The sequence below is a fragment of the Lissotriton helveticus genome, chromosome 2_1 (assembly GCF_964261635.1).
Source record: "Lissotriton helveticus chromosome 2_1, aLisHel1.1, whole genome shotgun sequence".
NCBI classification, from domain to species: Eukaryota; Metazoa; Chordata; class Amphibia; order Caudata; family Salamandridae; genus Lissotriton; species Lissotriton helveticus.
In genome coordinates, this window is record NC_136059.1 from 588,379,525 (window position 1) to 588,405,817 (window position 26,293).

General features: G+C 45.4%; 1 protein-coding gene across 2 annotated transcripts in view; it reads right to left on the reverse strand.

Moving 5' to 3' along the window:
- The window catches only part of FCHO2 (FCH and mu domain containing endocytic adaptor 2), a 1,197,262-nt gene that overhangs the window by 424,946 nt on the left and 746,023 nt on the right, over window positions 1–26,293 (reverse strand). For both annotated transcript variants that reach the window (XM_078675272.1, XM_078675273.1), the window contains exon 14: window positions 2,932–2,971. In XM_078675272.1, coding sequence (XP_078531398.1) covers window positions 2,932–2,971 — 40 coding nt within the window. The remainder of the gene's footprint in view (window positions 1–2,931; window positions 2,972–26,293) is intronic.

The window sequence follows — 26,293 nt, forward strand, 5'->3', positions numbered from 1 at the left end:
TCATCCGGGACTGGATGAACTACAACCACCTGAAGTTAAACCCCGACAAAACGGAGGTGATGTTGACAGGTGGTTGCTCCAGTCCCTGGTCTTCTCTCTTTTGGCCCTCCTCCCTAGGTTCCCCCCCGACTCCGTCTTCTTCTGTAAAAACTCTCGGTTTCAAATTGGACGACCAACTTTCCCTTCATTCCCAAGTCAGCTCTGTTGTGTCTTCGTCCTTTCTCTCGCTCCGTACCATCCGTAAGGTCTCCCGGTTTTTCTCTCTCTCTGCCCTCAAACTCATAGTCCTGGCGATGGTTATTTCACGCCTGGATTACGGCAATGCCCTGTATTGCGGCATGCCCGCTTACAGCGTGCGTCGCCTCCAGCTGGTCCAGAACCCGCCTGATATTCAACTTGTCTAAATCACACCACGTCACTCCCCTCCTCAAGTCCCTACACTGGCTCCCCATTCGAGAACGAGCTCAGTTCAAGCTGGGCTGCATCATCTTTAACGCCCGGTCCGGCTCAGCCCCTGCTTTTATCACGTCTGAAATTCAACCTTATGTTCCTGCCAGGGAGCTACAATCATCCGCCCAACAACTGCTTGTTGTTCCTCGTTTGAAACGAATAAAATGGGGAGGCTCTAAATTTTCTACACTCGCCCTTGTATTTTGGAACTCCCTCCCGGCTCACCTTAGATCCTGCCCCCAGTACACACTTTTCCGAAAGGCACTAAAAACCTTTCTTTTCACACAAGCCTTCTCCCCATAAGCTCCTTCTTGTGTTCCTGTTCCTCTGCCCCTCAGGGATTCAGTACTTTACAGCGCCATGAAACCGCCTGGTGTACGCGCGCTTAAGAAATACTTTTAAACTCAGACTCAAACTCCAGGGAAGACCTGGCTTGGCAGTTAAGGCTGGACTGTACCCATGAGGACCAGAGTCAGGACTGATTTGCAGATGGATATGTCTGAACTGGGTTGGCGAAGTGAGCTAAAGAATGATGATGGATTCAACCCAGATCTGTGTCTGACCAGTAAGACCCGAAATGTAGTATATGCAATATTTTGCCAGTGCAAAATTATGTACATTGGTAAAACTAGTCAGGAAGTGCCACAAAGGATCATACAACATCGCTCCAGACTAAAGAATAAGGTCTAAACAGCACCGATGGTGAATCATTTCATTGCAAACAACCACTCTGAGAATATTTCTTAAAATATGGTGCTGCCGAGATAAGGTAATTAAAACAACGATGGGGTTTATTAATTCCCCACTGTGCAATATGGGATATAAATACAATCTCATTGTCTTCTATTAACAATTACAATAAGAGACAGCGAAACAATGGTGAGGAGAATATGAAGGAATTTTGAGTTGAGGGAGGTGTCTTGAGGGAACCCTATGCTGATCCCAGTGCACTATAAATTTAGGATGCATGAAGATTGTGGGGTACTTTTGGAATCTGGATATACATATATATGCACAATGTTGTTTTGAAGTTATCTGTTCATGTACAATGTGTTTTTATTTGGATAATTGTGTTTATATATTGTGTATAGAACTCAATGTTGTTCTCTGATGTATTAAATGAGGGAATGACCATCATATTACCAATGATTTCAAATGTACATATATAGTAACAACTCGTTTTCAACAAGAAGTTTTGTTGATGTTAAGTGTATTTAGTTTGGTTGTTTTTCTAATGTCTTGCCTATATTTGTGTCTGTTTATGTTTAACAGCCCTGAAGAAGTACCATGCGGATATGTCCTCTTGTTTTATCCAAACAATTTTGAAGATTTGTGTGAATAAAGACAATGTAAAAACAACCTACATGTGGAAGAAACTGATTATTGCACTTTGACTTTGGTTTTGCTGTCATATGGTCTGTCATAAATAATGTATAAATTCTGAAAATGTTGCTTGACTTTCTAAAACTTTGTGCTCCTCAATTTTTGTGGTGACTTGTATTGATTAAATTGGGTTTTTTGGTTGACCCATAGAGTGAGCACGCTTCAGACGTTTGGGACAGACCGTGTGCAGGCAAACTTTTTACCAATAACCGTTTTTTCTGTAGTGATATGATAACAGGAATTAGCTGACAGTAACTGAAGCTGTGGTCTCAGGAACTAGCCAGGATAATTACACATGCAAGGAAGGGACCTGGCCATGTATGAGTGCTACCGTGGTGCACAAAATTCCTAAATTAGCACCCTCTGGAGCGATTTCTAGTTACGCCATCAGTTACCACGATACACAGAGTCCTTATTAGCCACCTAAAATATGACCATCTGCCCTCAGCTTTCAGACCACTGCTAACTCAAACCCACGAAACTGCTTGTTAGCAAATTCCACTATCTGACTGTACAAGCCAGAAATCAATTACTGAGCTAATCACACAAAAACAATGACACATCGTACCCTCGCTGACCAGTTCAGGATGTAAATTTAACCGGAAGAGAGAGGTCTCAGGAAACATCCAACCTCAGTCCACAAGCTAGAATAAAACCCAGCCTAGCAATCCACCATGGGCCTAAATCTTCAATTCCTTTCACAGGGGCTACACGAAAACAGAAGGAAGGGAAACTTGGCAAGGTGCACAGGCCGTATGATTGTTAACTTTTCCTCTAATGCTGTAACAGGTTACAAAGAGAGGAGACGCATGTTCATCATACACCTCAGAAATGCAAAAGTCCACATTAAACATTATTCCACAAAGGCTTAGACAGCAACTACAAAAAATACTAGAGTACTTGCTATATGTGAAAGCAAACAAGAACGAAATGCAGAATGGCTCCATTTTAAATACACCATAAAACCAGTTTAAATACTAAAATCTAAAAAGGTATTGATGGAGGAAGTACAGGATAAAATAGATCAAATAAAACACACAAATGATAAGGCAAAATAATAATACTACTTAACCTTAAACATCATGAAAGAAAACTTACTCAGTGGGAGGTGAAAGTTTTGATTTTGTTAATTCTTCACCTAATTAAAAACAAAAAAGTTATTAAAACGGCTACAGTCTGTATAGTTTATTCAACAATGAAAAATGTTACCTGAATGATGTTCAATCATTAGATTCAGATTAAAAGTATTGGTTGATTAATTGAAATCATTGAACAAAAGTAAAATCACAGCAATCCACATTACCGACCTCTTTAAATCAATTACAATAAAATGTAATACTCCACCCAGTCATAAAAACACAATTCTTGGTTAAAGGATCACAGCCGATTTTCTTTTTTATTCACCCTGTTTCTCTGTAATGATGCTCTTTTATCCTCTCCGCCTATTATAATGTATTGCAGTCCTGATGATGGTACTCCTGCTCTGCTTAAAATGTTTGTTATATCTGTTTGATATATTGCTTATTGAACCTTCAAACTATTGCACTGATGCTCTCCACTATTACCACTAGACATTTTATGTCACACATCTGTTACACATGAATGTAATATGTAATTTCGGTGAACCAAAAAAATACAATACAAAGATTCAAACAAAAAAAAGGATCACAACCAACATTAAAAGTTATTTAAAACAGAAAATACAACGCTACTTAATATTAATTAGATTTGACTCTAAATCGTTACCAGCTCCTGAAAAATAAAAGGTTAGTTTGAGGAAAAACAACAATGTACATAAAGGCAGAAAAGACAAATTTGCTTCAAAGTATTGTTTGGTATGAAAGCATGTTATCAGATATGATTCTGCAAAGAAATAACCTAAATAAATGATTACATGCACACATGCAGTTATCATTGCGATAGATTCTGAGATTTACCTTTGGTACCTTAGCCTACACATGTCGAAAATGAGATAGTGGATTCAATATTGCTCCATTAAGGTGTACGTACAGTAATTTCAAAGTTTTAAAAACATACTTTGATTAATGTCTTTATCTACAAAGGTCATAACATTTTAAATATTAAGGAGTTGATCAAATTTGTTGACTTTATACCTGATTTTGTGGCATGAAACAAAAGATAAGCAAAATAGGTCTATCACATGACAGTCTTCAGCACACTGGTACATTTACTTTGTAAATTGTAAGGAGCTCACCAGGATTCCTCTTATGATTTGGGTATATATGTCAAACTTTGTGGGGACTCACGAACACCCCTAAGATTATGCATGCAAATCTTTTGATAAACATTTCAAGATGGCAATAGTTTTTTTCCCACAGATTGTCCACAGAGAAGACTATTTGTACAAATAAGCAAAGGAGTCATGTCCATAGTACACATTTATTTTCCTTTTTTTCCACCTATTGTTGTACAGTGGGAAATGTCTTCCACTCTATGCACCATTGAAAAATGGAGGGTGATCCATACCCGTCCTAGCAATAGAAAAACACTTCTACGTTAAGAGTTGATTTGGTCGCATTTCTGGGGAGATAATAGGCATTATTAATGTTTGTTAACATCTACAAAGTGCTAAGTTTTTGGGTGTTTTAAACAGTTTGGCATTGCCGCATCCCTGACATTCTCCAAATCTCCCCTTTTTCAGGTAATTTCCACAAACCTAAAACAAGTTGGCATGCCGGCGCCATGCTAAGAAAAAATCTCTGGATTCAGTCTGGCACCTAAGGGTGCTCACCAGGTGAGGAATCTGCGGTTAAAAGTATCCAATAGAATGGCACATTCAACCCGATAAATTATGTACAATTTCATTGAAAGACGGCACCTGCTGCATGGCAGGTTTTTAGAACGGTGTTTAGAATGGCACATTGGAGAGGAAACAATGGACTGGAATATGGCCAGAGTGACTGCCAGTGGCATAGATTAATCAATCAACCAATCATCGGGTTGGTATAGCGCAACTACGCATTCCTTTAATCGCTGTTGCTTGCTGGGCTTCCTATCATAAGCGAGGCACGGCACACTGAGGAAACAGAAACAATCACAAAATGTTGGTTGATGAAGGTCTTCTTCAGCAGCACCCCATCTGAATCTCCAGAATGTGAGCAAATGAACAGCAAAGAGGTGGAAGAATAAAGTGATCCTTTCGATTGAACAGAACAAATGAAAAGTTACTGTACTGCAATCCAAGTTCTCCGGAAGGGAAATGTTTAAATTCAAAAGAAATTAAAAGTCCCTCATATGATAGAAATGTTTCTTTAGGAAAGTAATGAGTGAGTTAGAGTGAGTGAGTATGGTGTGGTGTGGGTTAAAGATAAAGAGTAATTTTAGTAGCCTATCTACAGCCAATCTATAGGCTTACATTGGCCAAATTCAAATTTTTAGTTTTCTTTAAACATACACTGAAATCTAAGGAAAAAACGTTCCTACTCTTAAACCACTGAAAAGACAAAACTCTTTAGCACAACATTTTAAAAGAAAAATGAAAAAAACCAGAGACAATGTAGGTACATGAATTGAAGCCTTTTGATGCTGGAAGAATGTACTGCCTCCTTTAAAATGTGTACAGTCCTCTAGTAGTCAATCATGCTCTGTCAGTGGCAGTTAGGCCAGTTTGCTTTTTAAATATATTGAGGATCCTGTGCAGAAGACGATAACTTCCTTGTCCATATCCCTTTTGGCAGAGAGAGGGATGCTTATGATAATAAAGATCTCTGCAGGACAACTACGATTAGAGGTAAGCAAATTTTCCTTCTCAGCCAGGGGATCTGCATTAATAGCGATTACCAGTGAAGTAAATAGCAAGCCTGTAAGAAAATCGGAAAACGAACGAGGGAAGAAGCACCCTTCCCAACAAGTACAAGTACTAATTTAAGGCAATGTCTTGTGAAAGTAGGGGCAGACTACAAGGTGACGTTTTTTTGGATCTCCACATCAGGATTTACCACATCAAAGCAGCAGTGGCATCCTTCCCATTAGAAGATTGAATCCAGAAACGATCAGAGAAGGTCTTGTTAACTTTCTGGTAAGAGAGCTAATACAGGAAATTATCCATTATGAGATGGATTGTTTTATTCAAATGAGCCATAGTTGGCAAAAAGATGACTTGTCTAACTGAAAGCTCCAAGAAGAAAAAATACCTTTAAACAATCAAAATGTTACCAGTAAAAAATGGGCTTATGATGGGCCATCAACCAAACCAGGAATGTAAATTTGGAGATATGCGTGATAAAGTGAACCAGTGATGGAAAACAGGAGACCAACAATCTGAGCCATGTTGCTCTGTTCTACAGTGTATGCCTTACTGGTTGAGTGGCACTTTATAAATATCTGAAAACCTCTAAAAAGCGAAAGTAACTATATGAGATTTGGATCCGAAGGAAGCACCATGAACCAGCCAAATACCCAGAAAGAAACTCATTGTCAAAAACAACTAAAGAGACATAATTCTTGAGAAAAAAGAAGAGATGCTCCGCAGGGTCGTACACAATGGTACAACAAAAGGAAGACATACATGACTTGCCTGAACCACTGCACAGCAGGCAGAGGTCATAAAAAAACAATATGCTGTTCTGGCCATCCCTTTAAAATTCACTTTGGGAAGACATGCACAGTAGAGGAGAGAAAACAACCATAACAACAATACCAATCAGACAAGCTTCAACTGCCCTCGAAACACAACTGCTGAAGATCTGTAATGGAAAGTCGTCTTGGAATGGAAGACCCTGCTAATCACTAAACCTGCCGGGAGAAGGATACTCAACAAAGCACATTCTGTACTAGCACCAAACGTCACAAATGCTTAAGGCTAAAGTATTACAGAGGCAGCAGAGATGGCGCCTGGAATAGTCCATGAAGGAAATCTTTTATTGAACAGGAAGAAATGCTTATAAAATAGATTATCAAGTGGTGTTTGGCCAAAGCAGCCTAGATGGCAGACACGTCTTAATGATGCTCCTCTGACCTCCTCCACCATCTGATCGCATCTACCGACCTGATCCATCGCACCGGCACAGCAACCTTATCTGAGATTCCTCGAGGCCCTTTCTGAGGTTGTGGGTTTGAATTCCCCATGATCTACAAGGAGAGCTGTGTGTGCTCCACCCACACAGTGTGGCACCTACGTGTTGAATTTTAGTGGTCCCCTGCCCGGATTTCTGTGTGACCTCCCGCTAGTGCAGCGCTTGCTCTGAAGTGGTGGAGGTGAGGAGGACTGTGGGGGTCCGGTGGGCACGGGGTGCTGTCTTTCCAACCCCCATCTTACTTCTGACACTGCTCGGGCTTTCTGCACGGTCTGTCGAGCTCGGCCGTGGCCGGCAGTCTATTTCTCGCTCCATCGTAACGGCCTGAACATCTGCTTTCCCCACCTCCCTGAGTGTTGCCTGTCCACACAACAAGACCCGGGGCAGCGGAGTCCACGGGGGTCCCGACGCTTGTGATGAGAGTAGCCTCCCCCTGGTCTGACTTCAGGCTCTAGAGGGGTCCAAGGATTGAAGCCACTGTCTCGATCTCACTTGTGTGTCCCTGGCCTACATAAGGCCCTACATTTTGCAATCTGATGCCTGCTGTGCAACCTCCTTTGGCCCCATGCACCATCGACGCCCCAGATGCCTCTCTTGTGGCTAGGACATAATTGTTCAGGGCTCCCCGGCTGCTCAAGCTGTCTCTCAGAGACTTGTGAGGTAGACGGGCTCGTCTGATCTTTTGGAGGGCTACCCCCTCCCACTTGTATGCCTGCCTGGAACCCTGGCAACAGAGGCAGCCGCCATTGGCAGAGAAAAGTTTAGAGGTGAGTTACAATTTGCACACCGTCATGGCAGTTGGAATCCTGCAAAGAGCCCTTTCTTGGTGGCTGATCTATAGTTTGGCTGCTCGTGCTGCCCTAACTGAACTTATGGGAAAGAGGGTTGAAAGTTGAAGACTGTGTTGTCCGGCCGGACATATGCCAGACCCTCTGATGCTGCCTTGACTCACTTATGATCAACTGCTCTTCTTCTGAATTCCTGAGGAGGAAGCTGGTCCCACACTGTTTCACAAGCGGCAACAATAAGGAAGACAACCGGGGCTCAACTGAAGATTGATAAGTACGCAACTTACCATCCTGACCCTACCAAACAACAGACTGCTGATGGCCAAGGCCCTAAATCCTCTGTAACCACGCTTGCGGCCCAAATTCTACAAGCCATCCAAACCTTTTGTGAGTCCCTGAGTCCAGGATTTGTGAGGTGGGGTCTGATGTTGTGCTCCTCCGTCAAGACCTCTGCAATGTTGCTGGGAAGGTCACTGAGGTGGGGAGCCATGTGCCGACCTCCAAGTACGAAAGACAGTCCATCAGACCTTAAGGCTAAGGTGAACTTGCTCCTGTTCACCGTTCTCACCCTCGAGTCCATAGCAGAATATGCAGAGAACCGCTCTCGAAAAAGCTCTCGGAGTAGCAATCTGCGACTTATGAGATCCCCTGAAGGGGTTGAAATCGCTCACCCGGAGATCGGAGATTTTAGTTGAGACTTGGATCAGATCACGGATCCCAGAGGTGACTCGCTCTGGTTCATCGTCGAGTGAGCACACTGGGCCCTGGTACAAAAAACCCCTTCGGAAGCACCGCCACGTCCTGTCATTGCTAAAATGAATAACTTTCAAGACCGAGATACTATTCTTCAGCAGGCACGTAGTCAATGTAAAATTCACTTCCAACGTGTTTACATTATGATCTTCCCAGACTACACTAAAACCACGCAAAAACAATGCAAATCAGTTGATGCTGTTAAGCAGAAACTCAGGGCGATGTCTCTCTGGCATATGTTGCTCGGCGAGGCTGAAGGTCCTCACGGGTCTTGCTCCCACTTGTTCGACACCCCAGAAGGAGGCATGGGAATGGACCACAGAACAGTGATCTCTTCAATGTTATGCTCCTACTGATCGAGATACGAAGTCAGACCGGGGCTCTAAGAAATAGACATGGCCTGCGTAAATGTTCCCGAGCCTTGCAACACATGGACTGCCAACAAATTGCTTTCTATCCCCCACCACCAACCCTCTGCGCTGGACAGAGCTTCGGGGTCCATCCCGGCGGATACTTCTGCTGAGGGAGGATGTACTAGAGTCAGCTGTGAACCTTTATGCTGCTTCCTTCTGTTCAATGGCCCAGGGCATGCTCGGACTACTGACAATCAGATACTATAAAGAAGGAGGTGCACCTCAAATACCCTGTTTTATGTTTTAATTACCTTGTTGCAGAGAGTTGGACCAGAGATACTTCAGGGGTGGGGAGTCGTTGTTGGGGGTGTTTTGGGGGTCTTTGTTTTGTATGTTTTATCTCTTTTTGTTATGATTGATACTCTGTGCAACTTGCGCTGTTTGACACAATCTATATGGTTGACCCAATTGCCATCATATGCCCTAACACACTTACCTTGTGGCTAATCTTATTCTTCTTTCATCGAATGTAAACGGCGTCCTGGACTGTATCAAATTACCCATGGCCCTCAAGTTCCTCAGACGTGACCAACCAAGTGTTAGGCTGTTGCAGGAAACCCATCTCTTAGGCACCCAGTGTTCCTTTCTTCGTAGGTTTGGTTATGATGGGGCTTATCACTCTAGTTTTGGTGTGGGGGTTGAGGGGTCGCAATATTACTTTACAAACACTTCCCACTGGTGGTCACCCAGATCATTCACAACACCCAAAGCGGTATGTTGGGGTGGTTGGAACCCTGGAAGAGAAGCCTTATAATATTCTAAGTGTATATGTTCCTCCACATCTACATAGACTAACCCTTCAGGACTTCATGAGTGTAATTGCTGCACTGCCATACAGGACGCTGCTTGTGGGTGGGACTTTAATGCTGCTGCCAACCTGGATATGGACGTTTCTTGCCTCCTTTCGCGTGGCCATCATGAGCTGTCCAGGTACTAGTCTCTTGGATGGATTCCCTAGGCCTGATCGACATTTGGCAGATATGGCATTCTCTGGAACAGAAATATACCCATGCCTCTGCCTCCATGAAAGCCCTGTTACGAATTGACCACATATTCCTCCATGCCACAGACGTACCCGCTACCTCGACTATTAGTGTATTACCACGAGGGATCACAGACTATTCCCCCTATAGATTTGGCATGGGGGGGCCACGTAAAACAGTATAGGTGGCGTCTCCACGCCTGGTTCCTCACAGATGACAGCTTTCATGACTACCTGTCGGAAGAGCTGTATTCCTACTATTGGTATTAATAACAGTACTGTCCAGAAGGCGAGTACCCTATGGGCGGTGAGCAAAGCCACACTTCAAGGGATGGCTAAAACACATCTCAAGAATGCAGATAGGCATGAACAGTTGACAGAGCTTTAGTCTTGCGTAATCTCTCTGGAGACGCCAGAAGCGTCCAATGCCACTGAGTCCTTAAGCTGACAGCTAGAAATAGATCAGGCTTCCTTGAGACAGCTTGCCATTCATGAGGCCTGACAATGTTGGTGCGCATTCCTCCACCATGTTTACGAACATGGAGACAAAAGCAGTACTCTCCTATATAGACTTGCCAACAGGGATCTGGGATCCCTTCTGTTGACGACTCGTCTTGTTCCCCAGTTACCAGCCTAGAGGCAACCACAAGTGTATTAGCATATTATTAAGCTAAACTAAATACTCAGTGACCGAGGGGCGTGGCCGACTGCCGAGAATGGCGGCAGCTTGAAGCGGGAGCTCCTACAGGCATAACGGCCCGCGTTATCTATCCGGACACTAATCCGACTTCTTGCCCGCTCGAAGGAGCGCCTTAGGCTCAGGAACCCAGGCGGCGCTACTTGCTCCAACCCCGGTGGCTCTCTGGCATCGGGAACTGCTCCGTCCAGTAACGAGGATCCGAGGCCTACGCCTGCCTGAAAGCATCGGCCTGTAGTGACCGTGGAACCCGGGCGGAAGTCGACCATCCCCGGCCCGGGCACTGGGACGCTGTCCGGTCGCTGCAGCCTTCTTGCCGCGAAAGGTACGGGACGACGCCGTGTTTCCAGCGCGCCCCCCCCTGTGTGGTCTGAGTGAGCAGTCCAGGCCGGGGCTCCTACTAACGCTGTCTGGAGGCACGGAGCACATCGGCACGGACCGGCAAACATCCCTGGACGCCGGCGGCCGCCATCTTGGAGAAGCCGAGCAACCAGATCCGCCGCTCCTACACCGGGGTAAGGAGATACGAGCCGGGGCCCCCCGCCTCCTCCCAGCACTGCTAACAGTACGTAACTTACCCCAATTAGGCGCGTCCCGGCTCCAGCATCCTGACACAGAGGCGAGGGGCTGCGGTGACCCGAGTAGGGCCCTGTTAATCTCTACGATCCTGCGTTGGGGCTACTGCCACAGTAAACAAGAGAGATCAGGCGCACTGCACAGGGGACCCCCCGACACGACCCACTACGGCGGCGCTACAAAGCCGCGGCTGGCAGCGCTATACAACGCGCTGGATACCGGAGCAGTTCCACCACAGACCACATTTGCGGTCCTTGGAGACCATCGTCTTGACCACCGCGACCACTGGATGCGCTGCATCACGGCCCTGATTCAGAGAAGGGGGAGAAAAGACCACAGTCAACTCCTTGTGCCGGGTGGAGCACACACAGGAAGGCTCGACAACAGTAGAAATCCCGGGGCTCGTAGACCGAGTACTGCCCAGCACCCTAGTGCACATTGCTCCTCCATCACCGCGACAACATGGCTGGAAAAGGTACGCGGAGCACGACGACGCAGGCGAAGCTTGACAAATTCGCATACGGCCAGCATGCCCATTCACAGACTGGTGGCCGTCACTCAACTGGCACGGCCCTGGAACCGAGTGGTACTCCGAAGGTGACCTTGGAAGACGTAATGAAAACTCTCAACGAGGTCCGAACGACAGTGGGTTCCATCTCCACCGAGGTTACCCTGATGCGGGCGGATTTCCAGAAAATGACGGAGAGAGTGTCGCAAGTGGAGGTAGTCACCAAATCACTCGTGGAAGATACTTCGGACCTACAAGTGGCAATGGAACGCATGGAAAGAGTCACTAGACAGTTGCAAGAGAAGCTGGACGACCAGGAAGGGCGTTCCCGGAGAAACAACGTCCGCATACTTGGCCTGCCAGAGACGGAGGGTAAAGCTGCAATGGACCTATACGTCGAGGATCTAATTAAAAACCAACTGAAACCTAAGGGCCTCTCGCACTTCTTTTCCGTTGAAAGAGCACACCGAGTTCCTGGAGGAGCGGCCAAGCCTGGGGCCACTCCGCGTCCTGTGCTGGCCAGGCTCTTCAATTTCAGAGACAGGGACGCGATCCTTCAGGCGGCAAGAGTCTCCCCACCTGTGCGGATACAGAACTCAACCTTGGCATTCTTTCCTGACTACACGGCAGACGTGGCTAGGCGCAGAAAATCATTCACGGAAGTGAAAAAGGCCCTGCGAGACAAAGGCCTGCCTTACTCCATGCTCTTCCCCGCCAAGTTGCGCATAGTGGCGGAAGGAAGAACTTGGTTCTTTGACACGCCAGAGGTGGCTAGAGAATGGCTGGATGGCTGGAGGCAGGTGGGCCAGCCCCAGAGGCCGCACAGAGACCGACAGCGCAACCGCAGCGGAAAATCGACGGGTCACCCGCCAAGAGACCCCCCGACTGAAGAAGATGTGACGGTGCTGGATTCTGATCTTGAGAGGGACCCACTTGACTCTGGACAACCTATTCAGGGCTGACCGAACTGGGCTGCACGAGACACTGCAGGTTTACAGCCCTTGGGGACTTGACGCTGATGGAGCTGAGTAGGGCGGGCATTGGCCGGTGCCTGTAGGGGTCTCACCAACCCCACGAGCAAGTAAGATGGACGGGGAGGGATTTAAGCACTCTGCCAAGTTGGGGATGCGGGCGGGTTTTCGTCCGTGGTGCAGGGAAGCAGGGAGGGGGTTGGGAAGGGTTGTTATAATGTTATGGTTCTGGTTATTGTTCTCAGTCATCACCACTTCCATGGAGATCGCGGTCACACTACAGACCATACACTCCTGGTACCCTACCGCGAGTCGTCACATAGCTCTCACGCTCCACTTCCTCGTATTTGCAACGTTACTCCTGAACCCGAATGGCCCAACAGAATCGAAACACGCCCGCTGAAGGCGGCACGCCGATGGTAATGGTCTCCCCCTTAAAACTGCTTTCTTGGAATGTAAGAGGCCTAGGGGATAAAATTAAAAGGGGGTTGGTCCTACAAACAATCAAACGTCATGGGCCTGACTTGGTGCTGCTGCAGGAAACACACCTGGCTGGGTCCACCTGCAAAGCACTTGATAGACGAGGATATGCCATGGCAGTCCATGCGGAGTTCACAACAGGGTCCAGGGGAACGGGAATACTCCTTAAGAAAAACTCTTCTTTTATGGTTGATAGCCGCAGAGCGGATGACCAGGGTCGGTTTGTGGCGCTGTGTGGCCAGTGGGAAGGGAGACCCCTCACCGTGGTATCCGTGTATATCCCCCCAGCATTACATTCGACGGCGCTTCCGGCGCTGGGTCAATTTCTTGTTGACCTTCCGGAGGGCGACATGATCATTGGGGGAGACTTCAATGCCATAACAGACCCGCTGCTAGACACCTTTCCTGTGCGGGAGCGCCAGAGAGGGACCTCCACGCTGCCTGGTTTTCTGGCCGCACTGGGCCTGACAGATGTTTGGCGTCAATTGAACCCCACAGCAACTCAGTACACACACTACTCCTCTTCATACAACAGTCTATCCCGTATTGACTACCTTTTCTTTTTGGGAGTGGGACTGGGTTTGGTAGACAAATTAGAAATCCTGCCCAGGGGTATATCTGATCACTCTCCAATATCCCTCCACCTCACCAATAAAGAGAAGAAACGCGCAAGGCTCTATCCGATATATCCCAACTATTTGCAAGTCCCTGGTATTAGGAAGAAACTCCAACAGGCATCGACTCACTACTTTACAGAAAATGTAGAATCGGTATCCTCTCCTTCGATACTATGGGAGGCATATAAAACAGTCCTGCGCGGCGCAGCTATAGCGACTATCACGGGACACAAGAGAGACTCCAGACGTGAACTCACCCAACTAGAACTGGCGTTACACACCGCAAACACTGCTCACATGTCGGACCCCACCCCTGACACAGCACATGAGCTACACCTCAAACAGCAGCAGCACCTGGCCCATCTTACGACGGTTACCAAAGGGCACTTGGCGAACACCGCACACAGGGTATATGATGTAGGAGATAAGGCCGGGAAAATGTTGGCCTGGCTGGACAGAAGGGGGGGTTGCAATAGAGGTATTCAGAGATTATGTACACAGGAGGGCAAACTGCTGACGCACCCTGAACACATAGTAGACACCTTGGCACGCCACTATCAGGGAATCTACACCCCAGACCGGATGGTCACGGACCGGGAGGCATTAGCATCGCTCGACCACATTACTGTCCCCACGCTTTCGCAAGAAGCTCAACAGGAACTGGACACTGACTTAACAGACACCGAAGTCCAATTAGCAATACAGTCGTTGCAATCTGGCAAGGCGCTGGGTCCTAATGGGATACCCATAGAATGGTATAAAACGTCGGCCTCATTGCTGAGCGCACCCCTACTAAATATGTATAAGGAAAGTTTAGACAAAGCCGAACTCCCTCTAGACCAACGCACGGCCACGATAGTGGCCATTCCTAAGCCAGACAAACCACCGACACTGTGCACCTCGTACCGACCCATCTCCCTGCTTAACGCAGAAGTGAAGATCCTGGCTAAACTCCTGGCTAGTCGTCTAACCAACCACCTACACACCCTAATACATCCCGACCAATCAGGTTTCATGCCGCACAGGAGTACTGCACTGAATCTGCGGAGGGTACACGGGGTCATGGCGCGGACGCATCTCCTTTCAGAACAAGCTGTCATCTTATCCCTGGATGCCAAAATGGCATTTGATCTGGTCGAATGGAGATACCTATTTGCGGTCCTCGCACGTATGGGCTTCGGCCCGAAATATATAGCATGGGTACGGTTGTTGTATGAGTCACCGATGGCGCAAGTAGTGGCCAACGGCCACATCTCACGGCCTTTTCCCCTGGGGCGCGGCACCAGACAGGGATGCCCGCTCTCCCCCCTACTCTTCGCGCTGGTATTGGAACCATTGGCTATCCTGCTCAGAGCGACACCGCTGTTTCGGGGCATCACATGGAAGGACGGGTGGGAAGATAAGGTTTCCCTGTATGCAGATGATATGCTAATCTACATGACCAATCCGAATGAGGGTGTTCCTGCCCTATTGGCACTGTGCGACGAGCACGGAAAAGCATCAGGTTACACCCTGAATTGGTCAAAATCTATACTGTTTGTACTCAAGGGCCCGGAGCCACTCCTACGAGCTGACTGCCCCCTGCAATTGGCTTCTGACTCGTTTAAATACCTAGGTATTCACATCACCACTACTGCTGCGGACTTCTACACCGCAAACTTGGTGCCACCTTTGGCGCGACTACGCACGGACGTTAAATATTGGGCCACCCTACCACTGACCCTACTGGGACGGGCAGCATTATATAAAATGATGGCTCTCCCTCGATTTCTCTATGTGTTAGAAAACACCCCTCATGTGGTAGCCCCGCGCTACTTCCAGCAAGTTGCGGCATTGGTAGCTGCTCTGTTATGGGGCAATGGGCCAGCCCGTATAGCACAGGACAAACTGGTGAAAGGCTGGTATGAGGGGGGGATTGCGTTACCCAATCTCCAATTGTATTATTGGGCCTCCCAACTGAAGGTCATTAATCATTGGATCCACATCTCACGGGATGACCCCGCATATAAGGCAGACTGGTCGCAGTTAGGGACGGACGGCATGCTCTCAGTATTGTATAATCATTCACAGGTTCGGAGATTGATTGGACCGACGTTCCATACGGCGACTTTATGGTATACAGCACAATCCCGACTAGGGTGGAAAGAGAAAATCACCAGGATGACGCCATTGTGGGACACTAAATCATTGGGAAACTTAAGATCTAGCAAGGGCTTTACGCAATGGGATCAAATAGGGATTTCAGTAGTAGGCGACCTTTGGGATAAGGGTTCGGTGGTTCCCTTCTCGCAGCTACAGCAACAGTATGGTATGGGACCCACTGAAACATTCAGATATGTGCAAATACGACATGCCCTTCTGCGCGCCATTCCACCTGACACCTCGCTCCCGGAATCATCCCCCCTAGAGGACAGGTTACTAACAGACTTTATGGAACAGAAGGCAACATCCCTCACATACAAAAAACTGGTTAATAACCTGGCAGACCCCGCGCAGAAGCTTAGAGAGAGGTGGGTCGGGGAACTGGGAGACATGGATGACACGGAATGGAATGCGGCACTAGCGTCACCAAGAGAAGTGGGCATCTCAGCTAGGTTTAGGCTGGTCCAACTTAAGATCCTCCACCGCACCTATTACACCAGAACACTTCTACACAAGATACACAGGGCACCACACCCCTTCTGTCTAAGAGGATGCGGGGAGGAGGGAACTTTACTACACACCATATGGGATTGCCCTTTGATCCAGGAATTTTGGCGACAAATAATGCGCACAGTCTCCCAAACAGTTGAGGTGTCACTCCTGCCTGAGCCCCGCAGGTGCCTGCTGAACATTTGGGACTCCACTGACCTGGGTAGATATGGACAACTATGGGTCACGTTGGCTGTGACAGTGGCCAAAAGGGACATTGCTCAAAAGTGGGGTGCTCAAGATTTACCTACCATAGCTGGCTGGATTCGAAATATGGACCTTCTAATGGTGAGAGAACGGGCGGTATACGTGATGCGGGCATGCCCCCGTAAATGGAATAAGGTCTGGATGCCATGGAATAAATATAGGGGCGAACCGTGTGCAGCCCTACCTGAGGATGAGGACCTAGACTCAGAGGAGGATGAGGACTAGAGAGTGAGGGCGGGGTTATGTTACTCTGATTTGTAAAGGGATGGAGCGTGATCACAACATTGCCTTAAACATTGTACGGGATGTGTATAATGGATGACCACTGTTTCTGAAAGGGTACAACATTGTATTGAAGTGGTGGCATTAGTTAGGTTCTTTTTCTTATTTTGTGGACTTAGTTTCTTATCTTAGTCGCACTTACTGGCAACCAACTGCTGTACTAAACGAGGGCATATTGCGAAATGGGGGAGGGTATGGAATATTGCTCAGTGAGTTTATATGCGATAAAGTCGTGATTACTTTTTACTTGCCCTTCTAGTGAAAATGTACTCAGACAACGGACTGCACTGTGATTTATACATATATGAGGTGCACTTTGCGATACATGTGCAGCAGATGGGAAACAATGTTGATGTGAATAACTTCTTTGCAAATGTGACAATAAAGTTTTATAAAAAAAAAAAAAAATACTCAGTGACCGCTGCCTTACTGCGAGCTCGCACAGTCTCTCTTGCCTGATATATCCCCTTCCCCTGCCTCCCTTGGACCCAAGGGGTGGAGTTGGACTCTCCTATTACTGAAGGAGAGGTCCTCTTGGCCATTCGGGATCTGAAGCCTGGTAAGATCACTGGCCCAGGCGGCTTTCTCCTTGAATATTACTCCAAGCTCTGAGACATTGTCGCCGCACATCTACTTCAGCTACATAAAGAGTAAGGGGACAGAGGCTCCTTTCCACCTGATCTTAACCTCGTCATTATTGTGGTGATTCCTAAGTTGGATCATCCGGCCTACGGTTGCACTGCCTATCGGCCTCATACCCTGAGTAACGTTGGCATCAAAATGTATGCCAGATCCTAGCAAAGAGGCTTCAACCGGTACTTGGCACGCTTATCCACCTGGATCAGTGGGTCTTTATGCTCAATCGTAGCACTAGACACTGCATCCGTCGAGTCAACGCAGCCATGCCCAATCCCCACAACATAGGGAAAGAGACAGGTTTACTGCTCGCTAACTTTGAAAAAGCCTTTGACACTGTGAATAGGAGCTAACTTGACACGGTGTTCCACTGCATGGGTTTTGGTACCAAGTTTTGTTGTTTTATTGGCCTCCTCTACTTGCAGCCCTCAGCATAAGTCCGCATCAATGGCATGCTATCCCATGAATTCCCGGTAAGATGCGGGACTAGGCAGCGTTGTCTTCTCTCCCCTATCCTCTTTGCGCTGGCTATAGAGCCCCTGACTCATGTAGTTTGCTGTGATGTTCAGCTGTGGGGACTGCAGTGGAGTGAAACAATGGAGGACAGAATCGCCCTCTATGTGTACAATGTCCCTTTTCTGACTTAAAGTCCTGTATCAGGAGCCCGCACATTAGAAATCCTGCACCTTTTTGAGGCTGGCTCTGGGTGAACGGATGCAAATCATTCATAGTTCTTTTACGAGATGACAATGCTGTGCTTGTTTGGCAATCCGATATCCCGATCTGTCACCTTAACTTCAAATACTTAGGAGTCCATATATTGATGATGCCCTGGCTTACACATACTCTTAATCTCGCCACTCATCTCGGGCGACCAAGACCACCCTTGCTACCTGGTTCACCCTGATCCTTATTGTTCTAGGCCGAGTTGCACTCATCAAAATGATGAAACTCCCATTTTTCTTATATAACCTGCAAAACTCCCTAACCCCAATGTCTGGTTTAGTGAGGTCACAGCCAGACTCCCCTCTTTCCTTTGGAGGGGTCAACCCCAAAGCATAACCCTTGTCAAATATTGCCGCTCTGTTTATGGTGATGGTCTGGGAGCAGTAGATATCGGTTTATATTACTGGGAGTCCCAGGTCCGGTCATCCACGATTGGATGACCTGAGGTTGGAGCGACCCTGCATATCAGCTTGAGTTGGCCCGTCTTGGCTTGGATGGGGTGATGCACTATCTGTATGGACGGTCCGTTCCTCTTCACATTCCTAACTTACTAGAATGATCTTTCTCGTGTGGTGGGCTGCCAACAGATTCCTTGGCTGGGACAAGAACCTGACCCAACAGACCCCCACCCTTTGGGCAGGATGCTGGCTGGACCACTTGGTACGACTGGAGGAATTTTGACAGTGGGAGTTGATTGGGAATACAGTATTGGGAGACATTTGGCTGGGTTCTCACATGCTCTCCTTTGCAGACATACAGGCACACTTCAAACTCTCATACCCAATTTCAGATACCTACAGCTGAGGCATGCACTTGAATGTTACAAGGCACACCTGCCTGACTTAACATAGCCCTTTTGAGGTTCGACTACTGATGTGCAGCTTAGGCCAACGAGGGGTTCTCCCAGCTTCACCGCTCCCTGGCTTGCAATGACCCTAAAGTGCTGGGCCAGCTCCAGTGGAGGTCTGAGTCCGTGATATAGATGACGTGGAGTGGCGGGTAGCATGTGTGGCTCCTTGGGGGTTGTCATCTCTGCAAGGCTCAGATTAATTCAGCTACATTACCTCCACCTCATTTATATGACACCTAGGAACCTCTGGAAAGCTGGTCTCCTACCCGACCCTGGATGCCATTGATGACCCTCACAAGAAACTGGAAGTTCTTTTGCTAACAATTTGATGACAGCTTAAGGCAGTAGGCACTTCAAAAGATAAACCTTTCCAGAGTCGCATTAACTAGAAGGATTCTAGCGAGTTCCGAATGATTCACTACGTGTTTCACCCAAAAGGTAAATATTTGAACGGCACCTAGATAAGGAGATTGCACAGTGCCTTACTATGGATGGTAAAAAAGGGCAAGTGGTATTGTTGGATAAGGTAGCCACAAAGTTGTCGTTCAAGCTGCCTTTCAAGCTGCTATTAATTTGCCTGAAAAACAACCACTTGAAAGGTTTTGCAGTTTCGGTTTTTTAATCCCCTAGAAAAATGTTCCTCCATAATTTGTCCAATGTAATGTTGAGTCTGAGCGCTTCAGCATGTTCCAAGAATTGCACCTGCCATGGCAGACGATCACATAAATTGCAGAGTTGATTATATGGCTTAAGAGCGGTAATGTACCTGGGCTTGCAGTGTCTGGTTACAAATTATTTACTAAAAACGTATTTTTATTTTGGCTGCGGTTTCTAGTGTAGAGCATTATTGTGCTTTGTTCTTATGAGTATTTACAAGATATATATATATTGATTGCTCCTGATGAAGGGACCGTGTCATGAATCAATATGTTTTACATCCATTCATGAAAAATGACTACTATGTTGGTTTATGCTTTCAAAAGAAAATTAGAAGTGAATAATTAGGAAAATGTATGTTTTGTTTTGAACATTTTGAATAATTCATGAATGCTTGCATTAAACTGCCTGAATGTATGTGCTTGTAGTTAATTAACTGGGGATGACCTGATTGGCGCCGACTGCTCCCGGTCCTCATACTCACCAGCTCCCTCCATTCTGCACTTTCCTCCCAAGGTAGACCCATTTTCCTGCAGTTTTTTTGCTGCTTGCCAGACCAACTCCCTCCTTGCGCTGTTGCACCTTCACCATTTGGTGTCACCTGCATTAGTGATCTCTGTTGTGTGCTTGGTTGCCGAGTGTGTGAGCTGCTGACCGTTCAGGGGGTGGTGGTAGTGGACGGTGGGGAAAGAAAGCTGGGGAAGGCCGGCTCTAGTTTAGTCAGGTTACGCAGGTCTGACCAGCGGCCCATTGTAACACAGGGCCAGAGAACATTTGCGAGAAAGAGGCTCTGGCACGGCTGTGGGCCAGGGGTTGATTGGAGCTGTCATTATGACATGTTGAAGCCATCTACACCATAATTTTCAATGGGCACGGTTCTGGTTAATCCAACAGATCTAATTGGATATTTGCACATATAAGGTCTTCATCAGATATTAGAGCATGTGAACATCTACTCAACTCGATTCAACTTAACTATTCCGACTTTAAAGCACCAATATTGAAGATCCCTTTCCGTGATATCCTGAGACACTTCGAAAACCCTTGGAACCTTGATATTTTGTCATTCTAAGGTCAGAAATAAAAGGAAAACTAGCCAGCGAAAGTCGCAGAAAATTCATAATTCTATTCCAGCTCAAGGCTCAAGTTTGCACCAACATTCCGGGTCAGACGCCGGGAGTCTCAACCCTAGAACAATTGATAACCCTATATCTTGTCAGAAGGGGCTAATGTTAAAAATGGTGGCCTGGAGCGCAGGCAGTATTACCATTTGAACCTAAAGAATCGCAGCAAGGGGCCACCTCGAGGAGCAACTCTAGATTAAACAACAATAATGTGTTCTTCTTTGATAACTGGGCTGGGGTTTGCCAACAGAGGGACCATATTTCAACACATGACCAACTACTGCTTTGGCCACATGGCTTACATGATAATTTGGCCCACTTAAAACAGAAACCAATCAGCTCTTGGTTTTCTACGATGTCAAATAACAATCATCTATAGCACTCTTATTACAAAGGAAATACATCACTGCCTGGACCAACCGGCAGGACAGAAACCTCTCAAGCACAAAGAACAAAGTTTTACTCAACCTAATTTGATCTTCAAGGATCACATCAATCAAGTTGAGGTTCAAAGATCTCCCGATATACCGGATTTCAATCTACCAGGTTCTGAAAGTGATTCAATTCATGGGAGAGAGGAGACTGAGAAACTTACACCCCGCGATATACCGGCTCCCAAGTCCCTGAACATGTTAAGTTAGTGGATGTTGAAGTTCCAGACTTTGTCATAAATGGGCAAACTGAGCAGGCGCACGCTCATTTGAAAATTCAGATTTTCTGATTGAACTGAATGGATTAACACAAATCTAACTAATTCTTCATCCCCTTATCTTACTAAGGCCTGAATAAGAGTCATTGGCCAACCAAGACCATTCATTGGAAAAGGAGGTAGAAACCCCTCCGGTATATCCAGTTCTTTCGGCAATGGGTTTCGCTCATATAAAAATGGCTGAAGCTTTGGAATCTCATTCAGCCTTCAATGGTGAGCAGAGCACACTATTAAAATCAATTCAGGACACTTTGACCACATGGAACTATCTCAATCAGACCCTAAGAAGCTTGTGTACAAAACTCTCAAAATTAAAGGAAAGGACTTACTATCTGATGAGGACTGATAACTTAATTGGCTTATTACAGCTCCTAAACAAAACACTATGATAAATGAAGGATCTCAGGAAAAAGTTTAGAGACCTCCGCGGATGAAATCCCCAGCACAATTATGTATCAAACAACAAATCCGCAGGTCTATCAGACTCCCTAAAGAGAGCTCTTGAGCACAACTAGTACAAGCAAAAAACACCTACTAAAACATGGAAGAAGTCCTAATTTAGAGGACGGAATCCAATTACCCACGAGGTGGCATGCTTCATCATCTGGGATCTCCTCTTGGTTGCAAATCCTTGTGCAACCAAGGGCTACAAACCCCTCACTGTGAAGGAGGAGCACAGGGATGTTTTATTGATCAGTTGATCGGATCTCCTAAAATCTGTTTGATGCAAAGCATGAAAATGTTAGGGGGGATGGTTGCAGCGCAAGGGATGTGTAAGTGATGTTAAAATTTGCAAAACCTGATGCCACCAACTTCAAGTCCAAGTGCAGCACAAAATGTTGAAAAATGCAAAAATTGTTCACAACTTGGAGCATCCCCAGCACCAGAGATCGTAACAATAAAAGGGGAGGCCTAAACCACCAACTTAGAACACCCAAAACACCCTTTGAGACCTATGTAAGTAAAGGGCGACTGAACAAATTGAAAAGACTAAATAAAAAATTGGACAATGTAAAAGCTAAGGAGGCAGGAGTGCCTAAATTACCAGTCCATTGGGGTGCAAAAATCTTTTAGGATCTTTAGGAACGCATCTAACACCAAGACTGAGTCTTCATCCTACTCATTAAAGCAGTCTAAGGACCACCGCAACGCTGCTGTTAGGCGCCCAACTAAGGACAACTTTAATACTAGATCTTTTAAAGTTCCACCTTACAGCCAAGTGGTAGTAAGGGATGCTCCAAACACAGTCAATTAAACAATATCCTCTGCATCACATTCAAGGCAGGGCGTAGGAAACACAGGTGATCCAATCAAACTTATTTGGAAGAGTATCAACAAGCCTCAGGCAACAAAGAAACCTGCCTCAGATGGAAACTAGGAAATAATAAAAACAAATATTGCGTGAAACAATTGAACACCACAAAAAAATAACAATCCACTCAAAGGAATATTAAAATGCAGTTGATAACCAGAATATGAATCCATCACAGCAACTGGAGCATTCAATCAACCAGATATTTGCACTGCCTGCTATGGACTTGCTGTATCATGTGGCAGAGGGCTTCGTAACCTTGGTAAATAAGATCTATACACAAAGTTCGATACGGTCTTACTCAATGGACATAAACAGTGCCTCCATTCTGTGCAACCTAAGGACATTAGACAACTTACAAAAAAGTCCTGGCCTAAGCTTTTGTTAAAAAACCCAGTTCCCCAAAAATTTTAGGCACTGAATCACGCAGAAGCCTCAAAAATCCACGTTGTGTGCTGTCCACACAATAAAGGCTCGCCAGTGATGGCTAATCAAGCCCTGGACCACTTTAGCAATCTAGGGGGTTCCAGGACGTACTGAATCAGCAAAACCTACTAAAGAGTATAACTTCCTTTCCCGATCTGAGTACCATGACCTCAACAGACCTTTGTCAGTTCATTTTCTTACAGAAAACAACAGTAATACAGAGTTGATGTCTGCTCCTGTGCTCACATTACTGTGTGGTTTGAAAGTTCATCAATTGTAGAAAAATGCGAGTATTGTCTTTTGGCTAGAGACAATACTCGCATCTTTCTACAATTGACAAACTTTAAAACCACACGGTAGTGTGTGCACAGGAACAGACATCATTTACTTCCTCACCTGTTGCACAGCAAAAATCTTTATGTGTTTAGCTACAGTACACAATTTAGCCGGCGCTGCTACTCCTGTGTGAATTAACACCCCCTTTTTGACAGTAATGCAGAGTTCACTCAAGCAACCTGGGCGATAGAGGCGATTGCGTGTAAGATCTGGCTAGGAAAGAAGAACTGGAGGAGTAGGGAATTTGTTTAGCACAGACCGTAAAGCCTACATTCCTACCTATGTTTGCACAGCCAAATGAGACACTTTAAAACAATAACAGTTCCAATTTTAAAACAACAAGCTCAAGAGAACAACCTACTTAACATTAATACTCTCTGCAAAGATGATCACCAACAAATTGTACAGATTTGTTCCTGGAATATTGCTGGCATTGCACGTCAACTGGAAAGTTTAACAAATGATGCAAACTCTTTTCTAAATAAGTTCCATGTGGTATTTTTACACGAATCTTGGGAAAAGGACAGCTTCAGTATACCCAATGTAACAATCTTTGAGCTAAAGGTCAAATCTTATCTGTCATGTGGTGGGGGGATTACTCATGTTAATTAATAATCAATGTAAACTAAGATGCAAAGAAATTCCGTCTTCTTCTAATCAAATCTTGGTCGTCAAGATGAGTAATTTCAGGAATGCATAGTTATACATCATAAATATTTATTTAGCATCTGCTAGGACTGATTTGGCAAACTTTAGCAGTACCTTGGAGGAGTGGGGAACATGAACTGAGCACTTCAGGGGACTTTCCTTGCATTGTTATGGGGGACTTCATAACAATGCAACTTCATAACAATTTCATAACTGGAAAATATGTAAAGCGCTCCGATACCGGATTCGGTTCGGGTCTAGTTCGCGCGATATAAAACTCTGCAAAAAATAAAAATAAATAAGACCTGCTCTGAGTATTTTTAGAACCAAGCACCTCCAAATAAGGAGCAGACAAAGCTTTTTTAACCCTCTGCCCCTACTTATCAGTGAAGCATGAAGCCACTATCAAATGTTTAATCTTTTTAACCTTTTTAGTGGAAACTGGATTCATGTGTCTTTATGGTCATTATCTGAATGATCAACGTGTAAGAAACATGTTCATCTCGAAAAACACAAGTTCCACCATAGACATTACAATGATCCATTTTTCCAATTTCCACATGTGTGAAAATTATGAAATTGTCTCTAGAGAGGAAAGCGATCATAATCCTCAGGCCAATACTTTAAAATATGCACTCTCAAGTTTCCAAAAATTGCATTCAATAGTAGCTTCGATAACTGTCATAAACAACAAAAAGATAGTGTGGAATTTGAAGCTGTCAGTTAAGCCTGCATTATTGTACACTAACCCCATGTTAAGAGATGCGTCGGAAGAATTCAGCAAACTCAACGGGAACGATAGCATGTGGAGAGTAAGTGGGAGAATGTAACAAAAATCATTATATCTCACTTGTCAAACAATATAAAAAGCAGCACACAGCCTCGAGGAGATCAATTCTCCAAATCATCAAGGAAAATGTGAACTATAAAGAGGCAATTCAGGAGATCTATGCAACATTTTTTTTTCTTTTTTTTATTTCAATATATTTTTTATTGTTTTTTTACAACATATAACATGTAATCGTCAGTGCTTTGTCGTAAACTCTTCAAAAAAAGACAGAACGATCCAAAGGTATCAAGCAATTAAAAGCGGCTTGCAGAAAAACAGTCATGGCCAATAAGTAGGGGGCTATATTGCATAATACATTTCAACAAAAAGACATAAAACAGTTCTGCCATCTAACAGGGACTGGCTCGTCCTCATATATAGGCTTGAAACAGACTACGATATACCATCAGATAAATAGGAAGTATTAATCAAATCCCATTACACGAGTAAAGATACTCCAATTTTTGAATTACATCCGTATGATAGTAAGGGGATGATAATATCTGTGAAACTATTAGCTTCATTAATATTTAAAAGCGAGAATTCTCGAGCCCCGGGGCCCAATGGGATTCTGATTGCCACAATGAAACAGGTTCCAAAATTACAGAGCAACATACTAAAACCGGTGCTTGATCGGGTCTTGCTGTCTAAAGAGGTACCCGCATCATGGCAAGAGTCAATAATACAACCACTTCACACAAAAAGTAGCCAAAAAGACTCCACGAATTTAATCTTCATAGCCCTTTTAGATAGATGCAGATGGTAAACATTTTGAAAATATGTCTATTGTCGACTGGATAACATGCAATGACCTGCTGCCAGTATATCAAATGGGGTTCAGAGTAGGTTGTGCAACCCCAGATAATATTGTAGCACTGACACTCCTTAAAGAGAATTATACCTTAGAAAAACATTATATGTCTACAGTGTGGACTATTCATCCAGCTTAGATAAGGTAAATCCCAATCGACTCTGGTTCAAGCTTCAAGAAATGGGTGCGGACGCCAACTTGCTGCACCTGATAATTGCATTTAACTCCAACTCATGGATAGAAATCAAGCATTCAGGTCGGCCGCACAATTCCTCTAAAACTGCCATTGAGAATGAGCTTAAACAAGGCTGCGTTTTAGCACCACTTCTCTTCTCATTGCACATCTCAGACATAGGTAATTACATTCAAACACTAGATATTTTTCCACCAAAACT